The sequence below is a fragment of the Zootoca vivipara genome, chromosome 2, assembly GCF_965207765.1.
Source record: "Zootoca vivipara chromosome 2, rZooViv2.hap1.1, whole genome shotgun sequence".
Taxonomy (NCBI): Eukaryota; Metazoa; Chordata; class Lepidosauria; order Squamata; family Lacertidae; genus Zootoca; species Zootoca vivipara.
In genome coordinates, this window is record NC_142584.1 from 66,320,817 (window position 1) to 66,342,842 (window position 22,026).

The 22,026-nt window shown below is 50.7% G+C and overlaps 1 protein-coding gene across 6 annotated transcripts in view; it reads left to right on the top strand.

The window, feature by feature from the left end:
* Window positions 1-224: 224 nt before the first annotated feature.
* The window catches only part of DBN1 (drebrin 1), a 40,155-nt gene continuing 18,353 nt past the window's right edge, over window positions 225-22,026 (top strand). For 5 of the 6 annotated variants that reach the window (XM_088662105.1, XM_035105859.3, XM_088662103.1 and 2 more), the window contains exon 1: window positions 225-432. In XM_088662105.1, the coding sequence (XP_088518231.1) occupies window positions 347-432 (86 nt within the window). In that variant the 5' untranslated portion in view covers window positions 225-346. Of the gene's footprint in view, window positions 433-11,705; window positions 11,909-22,026 lie in introns of those variants that run through there. The other variant, XM_088662100.1, reaches the window with a different exon arrangement.

Below are 22,026 nucleotides of genomic sequence, written 5' to 3' on the forward strand. Positions count from 1 at the left end.
CCGCCGTCGCACATACGTGTGGTGTCTGAAGTGATCCAGCTCAAGATGGCTGATCCCAGGCAACCCACATGTGGACAAATCGAGAGGAGGTGGGCGGCGGCGGCGCTGGAGAGGCGGCCGAGGGGCGGGAGGGGGATGCTGAGCCACGGCAGGCGCTAGGACCGGGTGCGCCAGCAGGCGGAGCCTCCTCTCCTCTCCGCGCCGCCCGGCTCCCTCCCTCGGCTGCTACTGCTGCAGTGTCTCCGAGGCAAGCAGGCAGGCGGCCTGTCTCCATCCAAGCGCGGCTCCCTCGCTGCCCCTCCGCCGACGTCCCGGAAAGCAGCATCCCTCCTTCTCCGCCGCCGACATGGCTGGCGTGAGCTTCGGCGCCAACCGCCTGGAGCTGCTGGCCTCGTACCAGGAGGTGATCGGCGAGGACAGCCCCACCGACTGGTAAGCCCCCCCCGGGGGAGCGGGCTCTTTGTCCCCGCGGTGGGGAGGGGGGCGCTGGCTGCCGCCACTGCTTTGTGCAGGGGGGCGTGGGCGGTGTCTGCCCGCCCGCTTTTCTATGGCAAGTCACTAACAGAGCTCCCCACCCCCGCCCCCCATAGAGGCGATCCGGGAGATTCCTCGCCTCCCAGACCTGGGACATGGCGGGGGGGCGGGGGGGGCAAAGAAGCCATTAGCAACCCAAAATGGTGCATTGGCAACGCGCGGCCAGGCCCGGGAGTTGGGGCGAGGCCTTTTTATGTGGGGCACAAGGAGGGCACAGCCCGAGGATGCTCCGGCAGCCTCTTCAGAGTCCGGGGCGGAGAGCGGCGTCCCGCCCTGCAGCCCCACGGAGCTCTTTTGAGGAGGGGAGCAGTTCAGAGAAGTCCCGACGGCGTTTTCCACCCCTAAAATTGGAGGGTCGGAGGTGTGCCCCAGCCCTGTGGGAGCCACCTCGGTGCCAGGACGCGCCCCCTTTCTTTTCCCTCTACCCTCCCGCAGCATCCTTCCCCGCACCCCATTCCCGGGCGCATCGCTTCGGATGCGGCGGGGGCGGGTCCGCGCGGTGCCTCTTCCACCTGCTCCTCCGCCTGCGACGCCCTCCGGAGCCGGCCCGGGCCGTCCAGCTCGGCGCCCGGTGCCCATCTGCGCTTATCCCGCGCCTCCGGGTACCAGCCTCTCTTCTCCTCCAGTTTTGGGGTGAAAGTTATCTGATAGAGACGCGCTACACAAAGGAAGGTGGGGCTGGCGAGGGGGAGGGGGAGGAGGGGGTCTGGAGGCTGGAGGGGAGGGGCTGGTGGCTGTGAGGAGGAGAAGAGGAGGTGGGGTTGGAGGGGAGGAGAAGGAGAGAGGCAGAGAGGAGCCAAGGGGGCCCTCCGCAGGCAGCCATCCCCACGCAAGGAGGAGGCGTCCAGGGCCCCCAAGTGTCGCATCCTTTTCTTTTGGGCTGCCAAGGCCTGGCTGTGCACAAGGCCGCCTGTCTCTTTGGCAAATGGGCTCTCCTTTCTCTTTGGAGATGGTGGTGGCAGCAGCAGCAGCGAAGGCCCATCCCTGGGACTCTTCCCAGAATAGATTTGGGGAATGTTTTCAGCATGACCCTTTATTTGCAGTTTTCTGGGCCTGCTGCTATGGGGAAGCCTTGATTTGAAGGCTGCCTCCCGAGATGGAATTGCACAGAGGGCTCGAGTGATGCTCCCTAAACATAAGATAGCAGGACTCAGTTGCCAGGAAGCTCCTATAAGATTAATTCACCCTGCAATTATGGAGCACTTAATCTGGTCCTTAATATGCACCACAAGGGGAACTAATTATTTACAAGTGCTTAGACCTAGGTTCAAAACAGTGGCCACCTATAGCCTCTGCGGGATGCTTTTGAACAAGTGACTTTCTTTCAGCATCCGTTCTCCATTTGTAAAATGGGAATCGGAGACCGCCCATATCTTGTTATGCAGATGAGCTGCTTAAATAATACTGTAATGGAAATCACTTTGTACTGTACATGTGCTTGTGTGTGACTGATAATAATTGGAGTCACTGTAGGCTTCCTGGCCTGTTCCAGAACAGCTCTTAGGAAATGTTTTTGCTTTTTAAAAACCTAAATGGCAAGTACTTTATGCTTCTTAAAGAAACCAAGTCCATAGTGTGCTTGGAGAATTGTTGTTGTTTTTCCCCTTCTCCTTCCAGAGTTGCTAACCCAGAATTTGAAATCCTGTGAGATTTCTGCCCTGATCCTCACTTTCTCAGTGTGCACTGACACGCAGTGTTTTCTCTCTCTGCAAATAGTTCCTTGCATCTCCTGGGTCCACTTCATACTATCCCTACCACACCCTGCCCTTTCTGTCTGCCAGGAGCTCTGCTCTCTGTATCGGCTGTTGTGGTTTTTCTCTTCCCACTCAGGTTGCTGAAAGCTCATTTGTCTCCGGAAGGCCAAGATGAAAAAAATGAAAAAGCGCCCTGTGGATGTGAAAGTGCTGTTCTCCCTGTGAGCCACCACTTTCACTTCCAAGGGCCATTTCTGACCTCCTTCCCTGCTAACCTGGGGTGTGCAGGTGTGTAGCATCCTTCTGAGGCAAGGTCTTTTCAAACGATAGTGGCCTTTGGGCGGCATAAAGCTTCTGGTTCAGGAGCTGAAACCCATCACAACTGCTTTCCTTTCAGCCTCTCCTTTCACAATGTGGCTGGAGCTGTCCACATCAGCAGCACATAGATTACAGGGGGACAGAGGAACGAGGCAGTGGTCCTGGTATGCCACTTACTAGCTCCATATCAGCTTGTGGGGAGTCATAGAGCTTGGTTGTGCTCTTTAGATAAAGCTTCATCAGTACTCTTACCTGCTGCAGCTTGACAATTTATAACTTTGCTAGTGCAAATGGAGTAAACTCTGCACTGCTATCTGTTTTCCTCCCCTCCTCCCCGGTGCTTTATTTCGCAGTTGAGGTCCCCTGCTTCTTTGTAGTTTGCTCTTCCCCACCCAGTTTTTCCTCTTCCTTCTAGACCAGAAGGTCTCCAGCTGCTCCTCTTTGCTTGCTTCCGTCTCTTTCAAAGGCCAGGCACTTCAGACAACCCTCTCTTGTTTCCAGCTTGGAAGCCAGGCCTCTTGGTCTGTTCAGCTGGAGACGCATCCCACAAATGATACACACACACACATGAGATGACAATGTGGGTGGAGGGGGTGCAGTTGTGTGCTCAGAAAGGCATGAATTTGAGAGGTGGGAGGACAGGTCACCCTCAAAGACAAAGGCAAGCTAAGGAAGGCAGAGAGTGAAGAGGAAGGAATCTCCCCACTTTCAGACTTAACCTATTGAAAATGCCTAGAAGCAGGGGGCTGTCTTTCCTCCCTGCCCCCCTCCCCACTGTAAAATTGTCAGTATGTCAGGCATATATCTGTGGCCCTCCAGATATTGTCGGACTACAACTCCCATCACCCCTGGCTATAATGGCAATGCTGGCTGGAGCTGATGGGATCTGGAGTCCAAAAATGTATGGAGGGCCGCAGGAGTACAATAATGGTTTGGTTATCAATGATGGTGCATAGGAGATTATTGGGGAAGATTGAGAAGGAAGAGCCAAGCAAAATTAGTGGCACCCATGCTGAGGCACCCGGATCTCCAGGACAATGGACTGTCATTGTGGGATGATGGACAGCGAGTGGCAGATGTCGGCCACAGGTGATGGGGAAAATAATCAGTACTGCTGGCAGGGCCTCAAACGGGGGTGGGGTGGGGGAATCTCTTGAATGGAAAATGGGGTCACTTCAGCAGTGTTGTCTAGTGCTCTGAGTGGGCTGAGTGCTCTGGATGTGCTAATGGATCTGTCTCCCGGGCAATGTTTTCTTGCCTTAAGGAGAAGAGAGCACAAAGAGAATCCAGCCCGAGTGGAACCTAGTGCCCCCTTGGTGAACTGCTCACCAGAGGGCTGTCCTCAACTCACCTGAATCTGATCCTTTCTGAAAAGATGGTGTCTGTCTGGCAATTGCCAGGATGAGAATCTAGCCTTGCAGCCAATAAGATTCTGCGGAGTAAAGGTCCCCAGCGGTTTAGCAATTGGTCTACTAGCCTTTTATGTCTTATTTAGTCTCCAGCCCCAGTTTCTGAGCGGCTTGTGAAAGAGATCTTCCAAGTGAGCAGAGAAAGGTTTAGAGGTTCAGCATATCTTGGATCAGAGTCAAAACATATTCCTGCCAGGGAGCTCTATAGCAGCACTCTGATTTTAGTGCTCTGCCCTCTGTCAGTCTGAAGTGGAAGAAGCTAAACCACCCCCACCGCCTCCACAGATGCAGGATATAAATTACTATGCTGCAAGCTGGCCAGAGACTGGATAGAGAATCTAGCCCCCTAACCAGCTTTGACTGTTCAGACTCACTGCACTAGCTGACTTTACACCTCCCTCATGAAAATATTACTAAAATCTCTCCTACTATGGATCCCAGATTCCCACCTTCCTATAATTATCATTCCTTTTTATGACTTTTCCCCTGCTCCCACTGTTGTGCGAGCTATCTCTATTTTAATCATATTCAAGCTATTTTATTCCATGCTTCCTCCAAGAAGCTTTCTGTGGCATCCTTGGTTTTCCTTCCTCATTTTATCCTCACCACAACCCTATAAGGTGGGGAGAAGGAGAGAGAGGGACTGGCCCAATGGCCTAGCTTTGTGGCTGGGCAGGGATTCCAATCCCGAGCTCCTTGTCCTATCCTGACCCAGGGAGTCAGCATGGTGCCCCCAGATGTTGCTGGACTTCTGCTGCCATCATTCCTGCCCATTGATGGTGCTGGCCGAGTCTGATGAGAGTTGGAGCAATATCTGGAGAGGACCACGTCGGCTTCCCCTCCTCTGACCGCTACACCGAATTGGTTCTTGCCTCCTACTGGAGTCTTTCTCTGCCTTCCTGACACCTTGAAATAAATGAATAAATAAAAATTAAAAGTTATGTGCATGCACACGAAAGCTTATATCCAGAACAAACTTAGTTGGTCTCTAAGTGCTACTGGACAATTTTTAATTTTTTAATTTGTTTCGACTGTGTCAGACCAACACTGCTACCTACCTGAATCTGGATTCCTGCACCTTGTGTACATGTATTTTTGCAACTCAGCTACCCTGCCACAGGATTCCACCTCTGCTGGCTGGCCTTGCTGTATCTGCTTCTGCTTCTTGAGCAGCAGAAGTGCTTGCATCAAGCTGGCCTTGGGAGAGAAAGGAAGTCCCTTCCATCTGGTGGGGGGTTGAAGGTGCTTCCCGTCCCCCTCCCATGCAATGTGCTCTTCTAAGGAGTTTTCTCTCTTGTTGTGGTTAGAGGCTGTCCCCACTTTGGGAGCCCAGGGCAGGCCTCTGATCAATTAGCTGTGCCCAGATCTCTCTGTGTGAAAATCATCGATGGCAAAGAGAGAGGGGAACTCATCAGCGAGGGCCAGAGCAGAAGAACGCTGAACTCTCAGCAGGAGAGGGTTGGGAAGGTATTCAATGGGACCGAGAGATGTGGACTATGGAAGAGGGAAGATTGGGCTGCCCTTTGGAGCAGGCCAAGTCACTGGGTGGGGTTTGGGAAGCCATGCAGCTGAGGAAATGTGTAGAGGGGACCACTGGGATTTGAGCCTAGAGTTGGGAGAACAGGATTTGAAGGTAACAAATATCAAAGGCAAACCTTGTGCAGCCGCCAGTGTCCCACTCCTGCTCTCTGAAGCATTGCAAGAGAACCCCCACTACCTTGTCCTTAAAACCGTCTTGTAAGTGGAGATTCCTGGCTCCCTCTGAATCTCATTTCTGGGAGAGTTTTCCCCAGCTCCAGCGTGGTTTGAGCTCACAAGAGCTGTGGCACGTGGGTGGTCTCTGTAGGTCTAGGGTGCAATGTATGGGGGCGGGCAGCTCTGCTACTTTGGAGAATAAAAAATATCCAGACCATCAAAGTGGCTAACTAAGATCAGACTGTGCAGAGACATAGCATGAAAAAGCCCCGCCCTGCATTTGCCCTGTACTTAATTTATAATAATCCAAAGCCATGCTGCTTCACTCTAAATGTGTTGTTGGGCCGAGTAGGGCATAGGGACGACACATGGCATACGCACAGAGGCATGTTCCAGGATTCAGCCTTGGCACTTAAAAATGAACTTTGGCACAAAGGAAACCCTGCCCGGGCTTCTAGGAAATGGGGTGAAGGAGCCAGCTCATCCCTTCTTCTGGGTCATGTTCCCTGGCAGGAGCTGTGAGAGGCAGCTGGGGGTGAAGGGGTGGGGCGGGGCTGAACAATAACTTCTTTATGCGGGGAGCCCCACCCTGGTGGGCCAGCAGCTGTCAATGCACCAGCGCATGTGGTCTGAGAAATCCAGGCTCCAGAGAAATCCAGTGGGGAGGAGGAGGGGGGGCACCTGGCCAGCTCCTGTAGCTCAAGGTCATTGGGGTGAGACAGCCTGCCTACCTTTGTGGGGAGCAGTAAATCCCCAGACAGGCAGTGCTTGCTTACTGGGCTGTGGGGCATCCATTCAATCACCTGGCAGGAGCGACTCCTGATTGAGAGCCACCAAAAGTGCTGAACATGGTAGAAAAGAAAAACAGCTGGTGGAGGAAGGACAAAGGCCTCTCTCCCTCTCTGCACTGGGTGGGTGGGGTGGAAAGTGCTGGCTCGGCTCTGGCGCTGCTGCCACCTCCCATCCACCTGTGACCTTCTACAGGGCTGGCCCACCAGGGCGGTGGCGAAAAGGCAGGCCACTGGCAGCCCTTGAGGAAGCAGCCCAGTCCGAATTGTGCTTTCTGGAATCGCCAGCCGTAGGGATCACACATGGGGGCCTGCTTGGAAGCTGGTGCCCAGAGAGCTAGCAGGGAGGGGGGAGGTCCTGGGCTACCATGGAGGAAGTGGGGGGGGGTGCTTAGATGTGGACCTTGGATGAGAGGCAGTTGCCCACATTTTGGTTTTCCATTGCCTTGGGATTAAATTAGCCCATGTGCTCTTTGTAAGGCATGCTCCCTGTTACGCAGGTGCGGATTGCATTGGAGCGCACGCCTGCAGAGGCTGCTGCCTAATACTGGGGAATCCAGAGCAAGTTGCGCGCACCGGGGGGGGGGGATGGATGGACGGAAGGAAGGACCCAGAGCTGCAATCCGCCTGATGACAGATAGTCCTTGCATTGCTTTCTCTGAGAATCCCTACATGCGCTCCCCATCCTCAGGCCAAGCTTTGTTTTCCGGCCTTGCCCCTTCCACAAAAGGAGGAGGTTCCATGTGCTTCTTTCCTCCCTCCCTCCCCCTCCCCTTTGCCGAGGGTCTGATGGTCCAAGCTGCCCCTCCCCCACGCGGAGGCTGCTGGGGCCCATTACTCGATCAGAAAGGAATTTGGTGCCGTTTTTCTGCACACGGGTTCCCTGGGGCTCGTGATGCATTAGAAACACATGTGCATGGGCCAGGGGCTGCACAAGGGGGGTGGCGCTGAGGGTGGGGGTCTACTCCTCTCCCTTTCCACTCTAGGGGTGGGGGTGGGGGGTAGGCAGCAGGGATTGGTGTCTTGTTCCTGCTCTGTCTGCAGAAACCTGGTGCTATTGGTGGGCTATGCAGCAGATGCTTGCAGTGGCCCTGGCTGCAGACAGATACTTGGTTGGTGGTTAAAACATTTTTGTTGCCTGATGATTAATCCCTCCCTTAACTGCAGGGACTTGGGATAAGCCATAAGCCATGAGTACAGAAGGCATCCTTTTTGAATTGTGGCCTGGTGGGAGAAGGTGTAGCGAGGGTGTCTCTTTAAACACAAGCTGGTCATGTTTTGAGTATTGTGTGCATGTGTGGTTTATTTTTACTCAGAGACAGAAAAGTAAAATTGATGACGGCCGTGGAATAGGTGAGCTCCCCCTCCTAAGTGGGTGTGGGCGGGTGTAACTTATCTCCTTTTAGTAGAATTGCCTTCCCCCTTTCACATTGCAGGCGTTAGGAAACTCTGGCGTCAGTAAGGATCCAGATGCTCTTGGGTGGGGTTGGGTGGAAGTTCTTCTCTGCTGCCGCCACCTCTCATTTCAGAACATCTGGCTTGGGCAGCCCCTCGTTGCCCCACACTCCTCTCCTTTTGACTAGCCCATGGTGGGGTGGTCCAGAGCAGAGGGTTAGGGCCAGCCTTGCAGCTTCACTCAGTACTAAGAAGCATGCTGCTGCAACCCACCAGCTCTGCAGGAGGAGTGAGGATCAACACACGGATCATTGGACAAGATCCTGGCACTACAAACTACAGAGCTGGCTGGGAGTGCAAGAAAAAAGGCAGCCAGGGTGGTGTAGTGGTTAGAGTGTCAGGCTAGGACAGGCATCCCCAAACTGCGGCCCTCCAGATGTTTTCGCCTACAATTCCCATGATCCCTAGCTAAGAGGACCAGTGGTCAGGGATGATGGGAATTATAGTTCAAAACATCTAGAGGGCTGAAGTTTGGGTATGCCTGGGCTAGGACCTAGGAGACAAGGGTTTGAATCTCCCACTTGGCCACAATGCTCACTGGGTAGCCTTAGGAGGGCCAACCACCAACTCTTAAGCCTAACCTACCTCAGAGGGTTGTTGTGAGGATGATAAGGGGAGAGCCATGTACATCACCTTAGGCTCCTTGCAAAGGTGGGGTATAAACACAATAATAAATAGCGGGAAGGGAAGCCCAGGCTCACCCACCGCTTGCTGGTGGCAATGGTACGTTGTGCTGCTGGGAGGACCTCAGTGGGGCTCTGTTTAGTGAAAGTAAAACAGCTGCTGCTGATCTCCTTCCATTCCCACCCGTGGGGAGCGATTATATTCCGGGGAGAAGTTGTATGCAGCCCCTGCTAGCAGCCTAATTGCTCAGTTTGGAGCCAGGGAATTGAGGGCTTTTCTGCCCCACTCGCATGATAGGGCTGCCAGACATCCCTGTCATTTGTGAAAGGCTCTATCTCTTCCTGTCCACTCAAGTTCAGATGCCAGCTGCTAGCTTGGGGCTTGCTGCGGGGCTGGTGGGGGGGGGGCAAACTAGCAGTGGCTAAAGACTACTAAAATTAGCTACCCATTGTTCGAACGGAGGTGAGTGTGGGTGACTCTGCTTTTAGTGCTAGGCTTGGCTGCTCCACAAGGTCACCTGGGAAAAGGGGACACAGTACCGCTCTGGATTCACACAGATAGCTAGCCAGTTATCCGCCCCATTCATTCCAAAGGTACCAATCATGTTATGCGGTTTCTCTGCTCAATGCAAGGCAGCCCCCTTTCCCCACCAGAGGCCATAGCTGAACAGTTCAGGCAGGAACATGACATTTTGCAGTGTGGTGGGAAGGTTAGAGACCCAGATCTTCGCTTGACTGTGATACTTTCCAGGCCGTGTTCAAAATTCACCAAGCGCATTTTGCTAGTGGTGTGGGTCCAGTTGCAACTACAGTACGTGGAGATTTCTGGGCCCCAGTTTAAAATCCTCTGCCATAGTCCATAGTCAATTCCATTTCCACTGTTTGTGTTTCTCCTTCTTGCATAGCGGGACGAGCAAATTCTTGTAAGAGCAGAAGCTACTGTCAAACGATGTGGTTGAGATCATGGAATCGTAGCGTTGGAAGGGATCCCAAGGGTCATCTAGTCCAGCCCGCTTGCGAACAGACATTCCATTGCGGCAACCATAGCCTACATTTAAGGTGCAATTTGGTGCCTAGCTTATATATCTGAGTTTCAAACACTGTTTCCAGGTGACTTTGGGCCGGCTTCTAGCCATCAGCCCAAAGTGGGAAGGAAGGGGCACATACCCCAAGCTCATTGTTAAAGGAAGGGCTGCATAAAAACACATTAGCTAAACTTCTACTGACTTTTTGTTGGATGCTGTGATGTAGAGCTCAAAGCATCCTTCCTTCCCCCCTCCCCTTCACTTGCTTTTCTGACTTGGGCCATATTTCTCACCGTTTTGTTTTTTAACTGCTTCCCCTGCCCCCATCTCCTTAGTGGGAGCATTGTGGCCATCCTTAATGCTGCTGTTATAGCATGACAAACCCCACTGCCGAGGATATAGACATTTCGTTACATTCCAGAAAGTCTATTTGTGGCTCTTCCTATTTTTATTTGCTTTTAAAAAAAACCACACACACAAAGCATAAGGGTGCACATGCATTTCAGCCCTTACCAGAGGCAGTGTGCAGTGGTCGTATCTTAAAGTGAGAAGGGGTGGGGGTTAAATAAAAAGACAAAACCATTCAGTTGGGAATGGTGGGTAATGTCTGCAATGGAGAAGAGAGAAGGGATGCAGGTTTCCTGTTTCCTTCCTCCCAGACTGTAAAAGTATAGCAAGCACTCCCTGCTGCATTGGCACGGGGCGTTTTGCATCTGCAAAAGTAAAAAAAAATAAATAAAACAAGTCATTTGTTTTTAAAAAATAGAATACCAAGTGTTCTTGCTTGGGCTCTGAGGATGTCTCATGGTCCTGTGAGCTGGTTTTTTTACTTCCCTGCCTCCTGTGTCAAGAAAACCCCTTTCCCCAGCTACTTAGAGGGACACCAGTTCTATAAGTAGTAAGGTCCTCCAAAATTGATAAGCCCATGTCAGCCCCCCCCCCAAACAAGCAAAAGTTTCAAGAATGAATGTTTACTGTTTCTCTGCTAGACAGAACACTAGGCCAGATACCAGCTGGGTGAGACCATTTCTAGAAAGCAGAACTGGATAATGCCATTTTTAGAAAGTAAGCCCAGTTCAAACACTAGGCTCTGTCCTAAAAAGCTAATGCCTTCTCTGTGTCCTCATCCTCAAGCTAATTCAAGATGAAGGAGACCAGAACCTGCCTTTGTTCCAGCACAACCCTTCTGTTTTGTCCATTCTTCTGAAGTTTTGATGGTTCTACCAAATTTTAGTTTCTAAACTGTTTGCCTCGCTGTGTGCTACGGTAATCTTCCTCCTGCTTCTCCTCCAATACACATTTCAGCCCTTAGCCCAAGGTAAAGGGGGTCGGTTGTTAGCCCCAGCCCTTCTGCCCCTAGATGTCTTTCTTGGCACTGAGATTTCTTGGATAAGGAAATAACTCATTTAATCCAGTTTTCCAAACTGGGTTTGCTGCCTGGATAACAGGGTTGGGTTTTTTCATTTGTTTTTTGGAGGATGACACAGGTGCACGATGTGGAGTCCAGCCTATAATGAGGCGCGCAATAGATCATGTCATAGGCGGCAATGAATAACTTCCCCCGCTACTCCTGCAACAGCCACCAAACCCACAGTACTTTCCAATGCAGCCGGTGTGCTTCCCTGGGAAAAGAATCTCAGATTCCTAGCAGTTGAACTGAGTGGGTTGAGTTCTGGGGAACTACGATTCTTCCCTACCTTCGGCAAGAGATAACTCGCTGGGGCGACATCATCTGGCAGGAGCCCAGTAAATTAGTAAGCAGAACTCGTTACCCTTCTGAAAGCCACATTGTCTGGAAAGCCCCTAAATCCCCTTGCTTTCTGATGCGCTCCCACCCCGAGCTGCCCTGCCAGCCCCTGGTCCGTTGTTTCTTCGTTCTGCAATGCCACATGCGCCGACGTGCTCTTTGTCGGTGTTTAGCTGCCCTTTGGTGGTTCAGCCTCATTGTTACCATCAAAACGGCAGCGACTTCACGGCTGCGAGGACATTCCGCCCAACTAATCTCTGGCTTTTGATTCCATGTTTGTGTGTGTGTAATATATAGTATAATTTGCGGGCTATATATATATCTCATTTGTAAGCTGGAAGCCAACATGAAATAAGACGGCCCAGGCTGACGTTGAAGGTGTTCTTTCCCCCGATTGCTGTGAACTGTCTTTCACAGTGATGGACCTTCTGTGAGCCGTGGAACCACAATCACATAATTTCCTTAAGGAAGCTGCTTTCACAGGGAGTGTGTCCAGTTTCCATGAGGAATCAGCAATGTGCATGCGAGCTAATGAATTCTCCAGCGACAGAATAATTCAAACTGATAAACCCGGAGCACAGATTGATGTGGTCCCCATCTCCTAAGCCATATAAATCTAGGTAAGAACCCCACAGCCACTTTCTCACTTGCTATTGACCCTGGTGAATATCCACACAGGACCCCCATTAGGATGCTAGAGGTTCCTGAGCATCAGAATACCCCTATAGTTCCTTAACCAGTGAGATATAACTATACAGGACAGATATTATACAGGAAAGCAAGGACACCCTTGTTGCCTTTTCCTAGCTTCCTCAGCCCTTGTTGGCCTCCATCTTGCCACCTTCTGGAGCTGGCTTTGAGTATCCTGGCATATTTGCTGGCACTGCCTAATTGCCCTCGTGGGCTGGGCCAGTAAGACATGTGCCCACAAAGGGGCCTCGAGTTCACATCCTGCCTTTGTCGCTTGCTGGGCCCAGAGGTGTGCCTGATCACGGTCTTCTCCGAAAGCAGCTGCAGCTACATTCCCGGAAAGAGCCTGGCCATGAGCTGCCAATTAGCGGATTTGGCTTTTTGGATTAGAGTCAATCTCATTTGTGCCATTATCTGCATCCGGCTCCCTGCAGTGTGGCTGTTGCCTTGCCTAGCCAGCCATGGGAAGGGTGCTACATGGCACCATGCCTTCCCACTATGGGGATGGTGGCTGTACGACCCTTGCAGGACAAATTGGGTTTGGTGTGAGCCAGAAGCTTAGCATCCCACTATTAAGCTGCTTTTTATGTTGACACCTCTTCTTCAGTCCTCTGCTATTCCCACCTTGGACAGCTTAGTTGCTCCTTTTCCATGCCAATCCCTGCCCCTGTTGTGCCACCCACAGCTCTCTCCCCAGAGTTCTTCCAGAGAGGCATGAGCTTTGCAGAGGCTGAAAAGGATGGCCATGAGTGTGTTAGGTTCTCTTGCCAGTGGTTAACTCATTAGATTTTCTTCTTTTCATACATGAGGGGCTGAGAAGGGATTGTCCATAGCTTGTTTCCCTTCTCTCCTGGCTTGGGCTGGGTGCAGTGCCCACCTAACGCAGAAATGCTTAGCCAGCACATTCTCCTTCCAGTGCGCTAGTTGGTGCTGCTGCAGCTCTTCTGGTGCATTCACTGAAGGTGGGGAGAAGAGCAATGGAGTGTTGCACCTTTTCCAACTGCACTAGCACATGCTTGTTCCTGGATGTGGGGGAAGGACCCACCAACTCTGAAGGCTTTGGATCATGGATGGGGAACATGAGGGCCTTCCAAATGTTGCTGGACTCCAACTCCCATCAGCCTCAGCCAGCGTCACCAATGGTCATGGTTGATGAGAGTTGGAGTCGAGGAACATCTAGGCAGCCACAGGGTGCCACCCTATGATGGTTCAGTTGCTACAGTTTGGGGGTAGGTCTTCTATAGCCCTCTCTCCATACAGGTTGCGCCTGGAGGTTTCCCTCTGAATCTGGTCAAAGGTGGAGCTTACGGACACCACACATTACTTCAACAAAAACCTGTTTCTCAGATGTGGATTTGCAAAGGTCATGCAGAGGGAGCTATTTGTAAGGGAGAAACAGCTGGGGGTGGGGGTGCCTAACGCTACCTGAAGATGCTGATTTCTACCTATATGTACCCTGGGGTGCAGGATGGGTTGTTTTTCTTCCAGCTGGTTTTCTAGCCTCTGGTGTGGAGTAAAAAGCAGGGGGGAACTGTTGGGGGTTTGCGTCGAGTTGGCACTGAAACACCAGTTTGCAATGGAGAAGTGATGTTGGCTGGAAGGGGTAGTCAGCCCCTACCAATTCTTCCCTGAAAATGCCCCTACCTCCTGAAAATGAATGTTACAGGGCAGAGACCCCTGTGTTTGCATTGCAGTGGGTAGTTTCGCCCTAAATTGCTTCGCAGCGTCTCGCGACGGATGGTGCTATGTGCGCTTGATACCAAAGAGGCATAAATTATATTGCGTGGAAAATAATTTATGCAAATCAAACTATTTGCATTCTTCTATTTTGCATATTTCCCCTTCTGCAATGAACAAGTTCTGAAAAGGATTTAGAGTCCTCGGGCAAGAGCTCGGGTGGCAGAAAAGAGAAGTGGGAAGGGATCTGAGAGAAGGGGGAAGAGGGGGCTTGGAGCGGGTGGGCAGAGCACAAGGAGGTAGGTGGCGCCATTTTGATATCCTGTACACACCACTAATCAGCAGAAGTGCAGCCTATGAATATCAGACTGCCGACGTCATTCCAAATGCGTGCCTGCAATCATGAGAGCTAGAATCTTTTGTTATTCTTAAAAAGCAGCTTGCTAGCAAATTCTGCATATGTGCAGAATGCGCATTATGCTCTTGTACACAGAGCTTACAAAACCCAGTATACCTTCTGAAGCACACCCAGTGATGGGGTGGTTTTGCTACATGAAGCAGAGCCAAGTGCTGTGCGCATACATATGCCTTCTTTGTTTCGGGTCTAACATCTTAAAATGTCCTGCTGATGAACCATTCATCAGTTCCTGCTTTCACCAGCCATCACCACCATGCCAGAAGCTGATCACCCTGCTGCATAGCAGGGTCTGCCTTGGGTACATAGATGCAGGAATGTTGAAGGGCAATCCAGAGTGCTATATAGCTCCTGGTGCATTTCCTGTTTTTTTCCGACAGGTCTGAACTCACTTGCAACAGTAATCATAAGCAGGAGAGAAATTCTGACAAAACCATTTAAAGCTGGGTTAGGGAACCAGACTCCTGGGAATGGCATGTGGTCCTTGCCCTGATTTCAGGCAGCCTTCAGCATCCTCCAGCCCTTCTGCTTCCTGAAGCCCCTCTTCTGTTCTCCAGCACACCGTCCATCTGTCCGCCCCCCATGGCATAAAAACCTTGGCATTGCTTCTGCTTTGGGAAAGGTAGAGTGGGAATGGGGTGGTAAAAAAAGAGTGCTATGCCTTCCTGCAGACCCCACCCTGCTCTTGATGATGGCTCTCCCCACCATTGACTGTGGCCCCTGTTTGACTTCTCATGTGACCCAATGAACCTTCATCAGAAGAAGGTTCCCCACCTCTGATTTAAAGTAATACACTGGGCAGGAAAAGCATATTGGATCTCTGCTCTCCATGTCCCCATTGCAGATGTTCCACACTGTTTGTACTATGCAAGAAACTGGTAAAGTTTCCAGAAGGCAGACTATTGACATTCTGGCACAGGATCTAGTCAAACAGACATGCAAAATTAGGGCACTTTCTGTTTAGAAAACAAAAAGGGTTTGTTTGTTTTTTTAAAAAAATTGCTGACAGTTGTATAATTTATCAAGTTTTTGTGTCCCAGTTTTCCTCCAAGGAACTTTGTGTACAGTAGAGGCTGGTCCATAAGAATGAATAGGGCTTTGCCCCACTAATCTCAGTCTGGCCTCAGCCAAACCCCAAAGCTCTGGTTCCATCTACTATTGACCTCCTGTCCTTTGCCCTACCCATCTCAATGGGCATCAGCCTCCATTGTCAGTGTGGTACCATATATGGAAGGTTATCCTATTTAATCCCCTGTCGTGTATAAACAGTGGCAAACCCCAATTTGCTTAGGATAATATGGTGATAAATAACAGAACAGTTTAGTTCAGCCTTGCCAACCCTGGCGCCCTCCAGATGTTTTGTACTACAATTCCCATCAGCTCAAGCCACAGTGACTGATGGGAGTTGTAGTCCAAAACATCTGGAGGGTGCCAGGGTTGGCAAGGCTTGTATAGTCTCTTCTGTTTCTGAAATTCTTGTTATCTGAGGGTATAAAGTGAAAGCCAGTGTGGTAGCATAGGGGGTTGAGTGCTGGGCTTGGATAAAGGAAATCTGGGTTCTGATCCATATCCAGCCAAGCAGCTCATTGGATGACCTTTAGCCAATCATCCTTACTTGGTCTGCAGTGTCTCCACAAATTCATTAATGAGGATAACACCAGATAGCTCACATATAGGCTGCACGAGCTCCTTAGAGCAGAGTTGTGGAACCTCTGACCATTCTTGACACACCAAGGGTTCCATTTTGATGCCAAGTCAATCAGCAGATACCACTCATTGACACCAACTGATAAGCAGAAGGATAGGGTTTTAATTCTGCAATGGCTGAGCAGTTGCCCCTGCATGGCTGAGTTTGCCTTTAAATCCCTGCTAAAACAAAAAGAGGATAGTGAATTAGCTACATGTTGCTGCTTCCAAGGCAAAATCCTGACTTGGGTACTTCAAAGCACCAAATGACATACAATTGACAGGTGGGCAGCCCCATAGAGCCAAAAAGGTTATCCAGCTCTGCCTTGGAGCAGAGCTTTTCAACCTTTTTGAGTCCACGGCTCCCTTGACCAACTACATTTTTTTCTGCAGCACCCCTGTGGGGCTCAGGAGCCCAGTGATGTCACCTCTGCAGAGCTGGTGGTCTCTTGCTCTTTTTTGAACACCCTTCCTTGTGGAGTGTTTCCTCAGCCTCCTCCCCTCTCCTTGGGAGTCCTCTGAGCAGCTGCTGCTGCTGCTGCCCCTGGTCTCTGAGCTGCCACCTCAAAGAGAGGTGCCTCCTCACACTGCCCCACAGGGGCCTGGGAAGATGATGCCCCCAGCCTTACAGGCCCAACGGAGACTGGCCAAAGGTGAATGTGAGGCCAGAACCTCACCTTTGCCTGGCGGAAAGGCTCCCCTTCAGCATTGGGTACTCAGCTCTCAGGCAGGCCTTGCAAACAGCAAGCACAAGAAAGGCCAGCACAGCGTCTGCCTGCCACTAGTCTGTCCATTTCCAACAGCAAGGGCTGGCTGGGCTCCCTCATCCGCTTGCTTGCTTAACTCCAAGGCCACCTCAGCACCTTGCAACCAGCACCCCCTGGCCAGCCTCAGAGGCACCATTCACCTGGGAAGTTTGTAGCCAGGGCTGCTGCAACGAACAGCTGTGCAAGCCTTTGGGAGGCAGAGACGTGAGAGGGCATCAGAGGAAGGATGGAAGGAAAGAAGGACAGAGGCCAGTGTTGCCCACGGCACCCCTGACAATCATTCAAGGCACCCCCAGGGTGCCACGGCACACTGGTTGAAAGCCACTTGCCTTAGAGGAAGGGCAGGCATAAGAAGCTCCCTCTATATAACGTCTCTCTATTTGTCCTTCCAGCTCAGTATGTGTTTACTTTGACTGGCAATGGCTCTTTAGGGGCTTCTCCAGGCAGACTTCTATCACCTGCTATCTGACTCCTGGAGAAGCCAGGAGTTCAACCTGGGATCATCTGTGTGCAAAGCATGTACTCTACAGGAGTGTCCTCCAACCTTGGGTGCCCACATGTTATTGGACTACAACTCCCATCATCCCTGGCCATTGGCTCAGCTATCTGGGGATGGTGGGAGTTGGAGTCCAACAACAAATAGGCACCCAAGGTTGAAGAACACTGCTCTATATCACAAAGCCATGGCCCCGCCTGTCGCAATTAGACAGATAGATAAATAAATTCAGTGTATGCTTCATGTGACTCCATGTCTGCATAAGCCATAGTTACCAGACGTCCTTTGTTTCAAGAGATGACCTTTATATCAGAGCATCAGAGCTGTATTGAACAGCATAGAATTGGCACCACAGTCCCCAAGTCTCTTCCCTTGCCCCTTAAAAAAAAATCCTTTGGCAAATCAATTGCAATACTGTTTATAACATCATTCTCATTTAATCTCATCCAAACATTTGAGTGTCCCTTCAGGTTGTTTGGATAAAAATATGCTATTCTAAGAACCAACAGGCAGCTTACTTTTGGCTGACGTGGGTGCTTTCAGCACACAGATGAACTGTCTAACCATTTGCTGCAGCAATAGCCAGTAAACTCTGCTTATAATGCTATGAAATGCTGATGGCTTTGGAAGGCTAAAAAAGACCCATAGGCAAATATTCCTTCCCAATTTTATGAAATCCATGGGTGCCCTCTTTCATCCAGTTCCATAGATGTGTAGAAAAAGCTTAATAATTGGGATTCTTTTTCTATAGGTTTCTTTTCCAACACTTCCTTAATATACATGTAGTAGGAGCTTAAGAATAGTATTGTTCCTCCTCCCTTCCCCTCCCCCCAATCAATTTGGCTGAAGGTACAGTCAAACAACAGATGTCATGTTTTTCCCCCAGTTTGGTCACAGTAAAAAGTAAAGGACCCTTGGATGGATAAGTCCAGTCAAAGGCGACTATGGGGTTGCGGTGCTCATCTTGCTTTCAGACCGAGGGAGCCGGTGTTTGTCCACAGACAGCTTTCTAGATCATGTGGCCAGCATGACTAAACCGCTTCTGGCGCAACGGAACACCGTGATGGAAGCCAGAGCACACGGAAACGCCATTTACCTTCCTGTAGCAGCGATACCTATTTATCTACTTGCACTGGTGTGCTTTCGAACTGATAGGTTGGCAGGAGTTGGGACAGAGCAACACAAGAGCACACCCCATTGCAGGGATTTGAACTGCCAAGCTTCTGATTGGCAAGCCCCAGAGGCTCAGTGGTTTAGACCACAGCGCCACCCGCGTCACAGTAACCCTCCCCGAGTCATGAAATAAAAATGCTAAGCATCCTCTACCAAGACCTACCAATCAGAAACCTCAGCCCAGGTACAATACCAGATTTAATCAATGGGGAAAGCCCCAAGGAGGGGCAAAGCTTACCCCAAGCTACACCTCTTGCCATATTCCTTCAAGGAACATGGCAACATCGTGCACAGTGATCGGGGGGAAAGGAGTATGAAGGCAGGCTTGTAGTTCCAACATTACTGAATCAGGCCACAGGCCTATCTGGACCAGCATCCTATTCCCCACAGTGGCCAACCAGATGCCTCTGGGAACCCCTTAAGCAGCGCATGAACACAACAGCCTTTTCCTACCCATTTTCCTCAGCAACTTTAGAGTCAACTTAGCATTAGAAATCAGGATAGAAAAGCTAGGAGCCAAATGGCTCCTGGATCCTGGGTTGTGGGCGCCAAAACAGAATATCTAGTCACCTTTGGGGGGTGGGGGGAGTTTGCAACACCTTTTATTTATTATTTTGATAAGCATTATCAAGTGACACCTTGTTAATATCATATGTCTAACATAAATTGTTAATACGTGTCTAATTTGGTGTTTAAATAAAAATATCGGTACCATACTTCAGTTTTCAAAATATTCTACTCTTTATTGTTAAACTCCTTAACATATTGTCTATCCTTAATATATGCTTCAAAGCACATACATTTCAGTAATCCTTGAGTGTCAGCCAGGCGCAAAAAATAAAATGAAAAAAAATGGCACCCAGACTTTTTGAGGTGCTCTCAAATGGAGAATCTTTAGGTGCAAAATGCGCCTGGCTCCCTGCTAATTTCACACCCTGAGAGTCATACTGCCTCTAATCATAGCTGCCAAGTTATCCCTTTTTTTAAGGGATTTTCCCTTATGCTGAATAGGCTTCCTCGTGAGAAAAGGGAAAACTTGGCAGCTATGCCTCTAATACTGGATCCCATTGATAGCCTTATCACCCATGAATTTGTCTAATCCCCTTTCAAAGTTGGTGGTTGTCACCACATACTGTGGGAGTGAATCCCAGTGGCTGGGGAGACCCGGCCAGATGGGCAGGGTATAAATAATAATAATAATAATAATATATTATTATTATTATTATTATTATTATTATTATTATTATTATTATTACCTATGCGCTGTGTGAATCACAACTTCGCTTTTGTCTACCTGAGCCGCCTACCCTTCTGCTTCATTGGGTGGCCCCGAGTTCTAATATTACGAGAGATGGAGATGCTCTTTCTCCACAGCATGCATGATTGTATGCCCCTTCATCCTGTTACACACCCACCCTCTGCTTACTCCCTTGATCTAGCCAAAATGCGTGTGCACGTGAGATGGGGAGATTCGGGGCAGAGCTCTAGCCTCCCTTGGCAACTGTTCACACCCCACTATCGAAGGCAGTCATGTGCTCTGAACGATGTGTCATCTGGTGGGGTCTCTCTTCTGTCAGTGGGTTGGAGGTGGGGGCCTTGCTTGGTTGCGGCGGGCAGCCCAAGAGCTGCATTCTTTTCTGTGGAGCCTTCCAAGGCCTACATGCCAGCAGTAGGAAGTTTATTGTGTGGAAACTACAAAAGTAAACACACCTGACTTTATTCTCCATCCAGGCAAGCAGGAGGCGTTATCACACAAGGACACATCTCTGCCAGGCAAAACACACACTGCGGGTGCAGAAGGACCAGAAGGAGAGGTCTAGAGGGCTGCATTTGGCCCACAGGCCTGAAGTTCACCACCCCTCCTCACACCTACTAATAGGTTGAGGGTGCTGTGGAAAACTAAAAAGGTGCTTGGTGCTGAGCCTGGTAATCTTTAAGGTGAGGGCTCATAAGCAGTAATCAGGATGAGGCCTTACCAGGCCGCTAGACCCTGGCAGGATGCCAGGTGCTGATGGCAGCCTTGCTCCCTCCGATATCAAAGGACCTGACTTATCACAGAGAAACAAAGAGATAACCGATGGTGTAAGCAACTTCTGCTAAAGCCAATATTGTGATGAGATGCGGCTGTGGAAAGTTTGGGGCCAGGGAGTAAAGGCAACCAGTTCATGTTGGGAGTTGAGAACATGTGCCAGGCCTGCTGGATGAGGCCAACAGGCCCATCTAGTCCAGCACCCTGTCCTTGCATGCCTGCGAGTGGGACTTCCATACAAGAGCCCTCTGCCCACCTGCGATTCCCGGCAACCAGCCTCCTTCCTCCTGCCGGCGGAGTTCACCTTCCGACTCTAGCAGGATTCTGGCCCAAGGAACCGAAGTCATATGGCGCCCTGGCCTTTACTGGAATGCAATACAGCCAAAGAATTTGGCAGGTCAGCAAATGGAGCACATGATGCCCAGGAAGAGACACAACTCAGCAAACTCCCACTGTAAGCTGTGGAAAGGCCGGGCAGGGATGGCACCTCCCGATTTGCCATGAGAGGATGGCGGTGGGTGCGCACGGGAGGAACGGCATTTGGGGCCAGCTGCCAGCGAATACCTCCCCCCTCCCTCCCTCCCACCACCCCCCCCAGCCTCCCCTGTAAATCACCTCCTTCCTCCTCATATGAACTGTGTCCCAGCTGGATGGCAGTGTGGTTGCCATGGTGACACAAAGATGCTCGTTCCTTTGATAAGCTGAGGGAATTTGCCCCCCTTTCGGTCTCTTCGCCTACACAACCTGGACCAATTCTCTGTGCTCCATCCTTCCCCCTTCGCATGAGGTCTCGAAATGAGGTTGCAAAGAGAACAGAACCCCCGTGTGCTCTCTCGGCTAGGGTGTGAAAGCCTTTGGTTCTGATTTCTGCTGGCTGATTGGCAAAGGATGGAGGGAGTGGCTATACCCCGGCAGAGATGGAAGAGAGGGTGGTATCTTGGAGACGGTTTCCATGGAGGCCCCTTCACACAAGCCCTGATGGCTCATTGATATGCTGCTACTGCTGCTTTAATTTCACTATTTCTCCCTCTCCGCCTCTTAACACCCCACCCCACTCCACCCCTCACATTCTTATTGGGCAGCAGGCAGTTCACTGCCAGAAAGCGTGAGTGGGTCTTACTCCCCAGGTGGGCAACAATTACACCATCCTGGAGGGGTGAGGCCTCTGCTGCAGCGCATTCATTTCTCCCCATTTAGCAGAAGCTCCTCCCTCATCCTTTTGCATGTGGCCTGCAGGCACATGCAACGTTAAGGAGACAAGGGGATATGGGCGGAGGGGCTCTCTCTCACTTTAGCACAAAGCACCTGGAACTGATACCCACGAAGCTTCTTTCTTGAGCACGGCCTCTGGCGCATCAGCGAAAGGGAGGACAAAGGCAGGTGCTGATTTGCATTTTTAAAAGCCGTGTTCTAATAGTTTTGTAGGGAAGCAAATTTAGAAGTAATTCACTATAATTTAAATAGAAATACAATACAGGCAACTCCCCATTTACGCAGGGGTTACGTTCTGAGGTACCACGCATTTAAGTGCAATTGTGTAATGAGAACACAAATGAAAAAGCTTGCAAACGCCACATAGGCTCCCGCCAAACCTTGCTCAAGCTCCCCACAGGCCTCGATGCAAAGGCTAGTGGGGTTGCTAAGCACTGTTTTGTGCCATTTTTGTGCTTCTTTGGGGCTATTTTTGCCCCTTTTGTGCCACTTCTCTGTTTGCAGCAATTGTGCCTGCCCAGAGGCATAGCTCAGGGGGCGTGGTGGCACACTGGGCACCACACTGCGGGGAGTAGCACTTACCATGGGGCCTG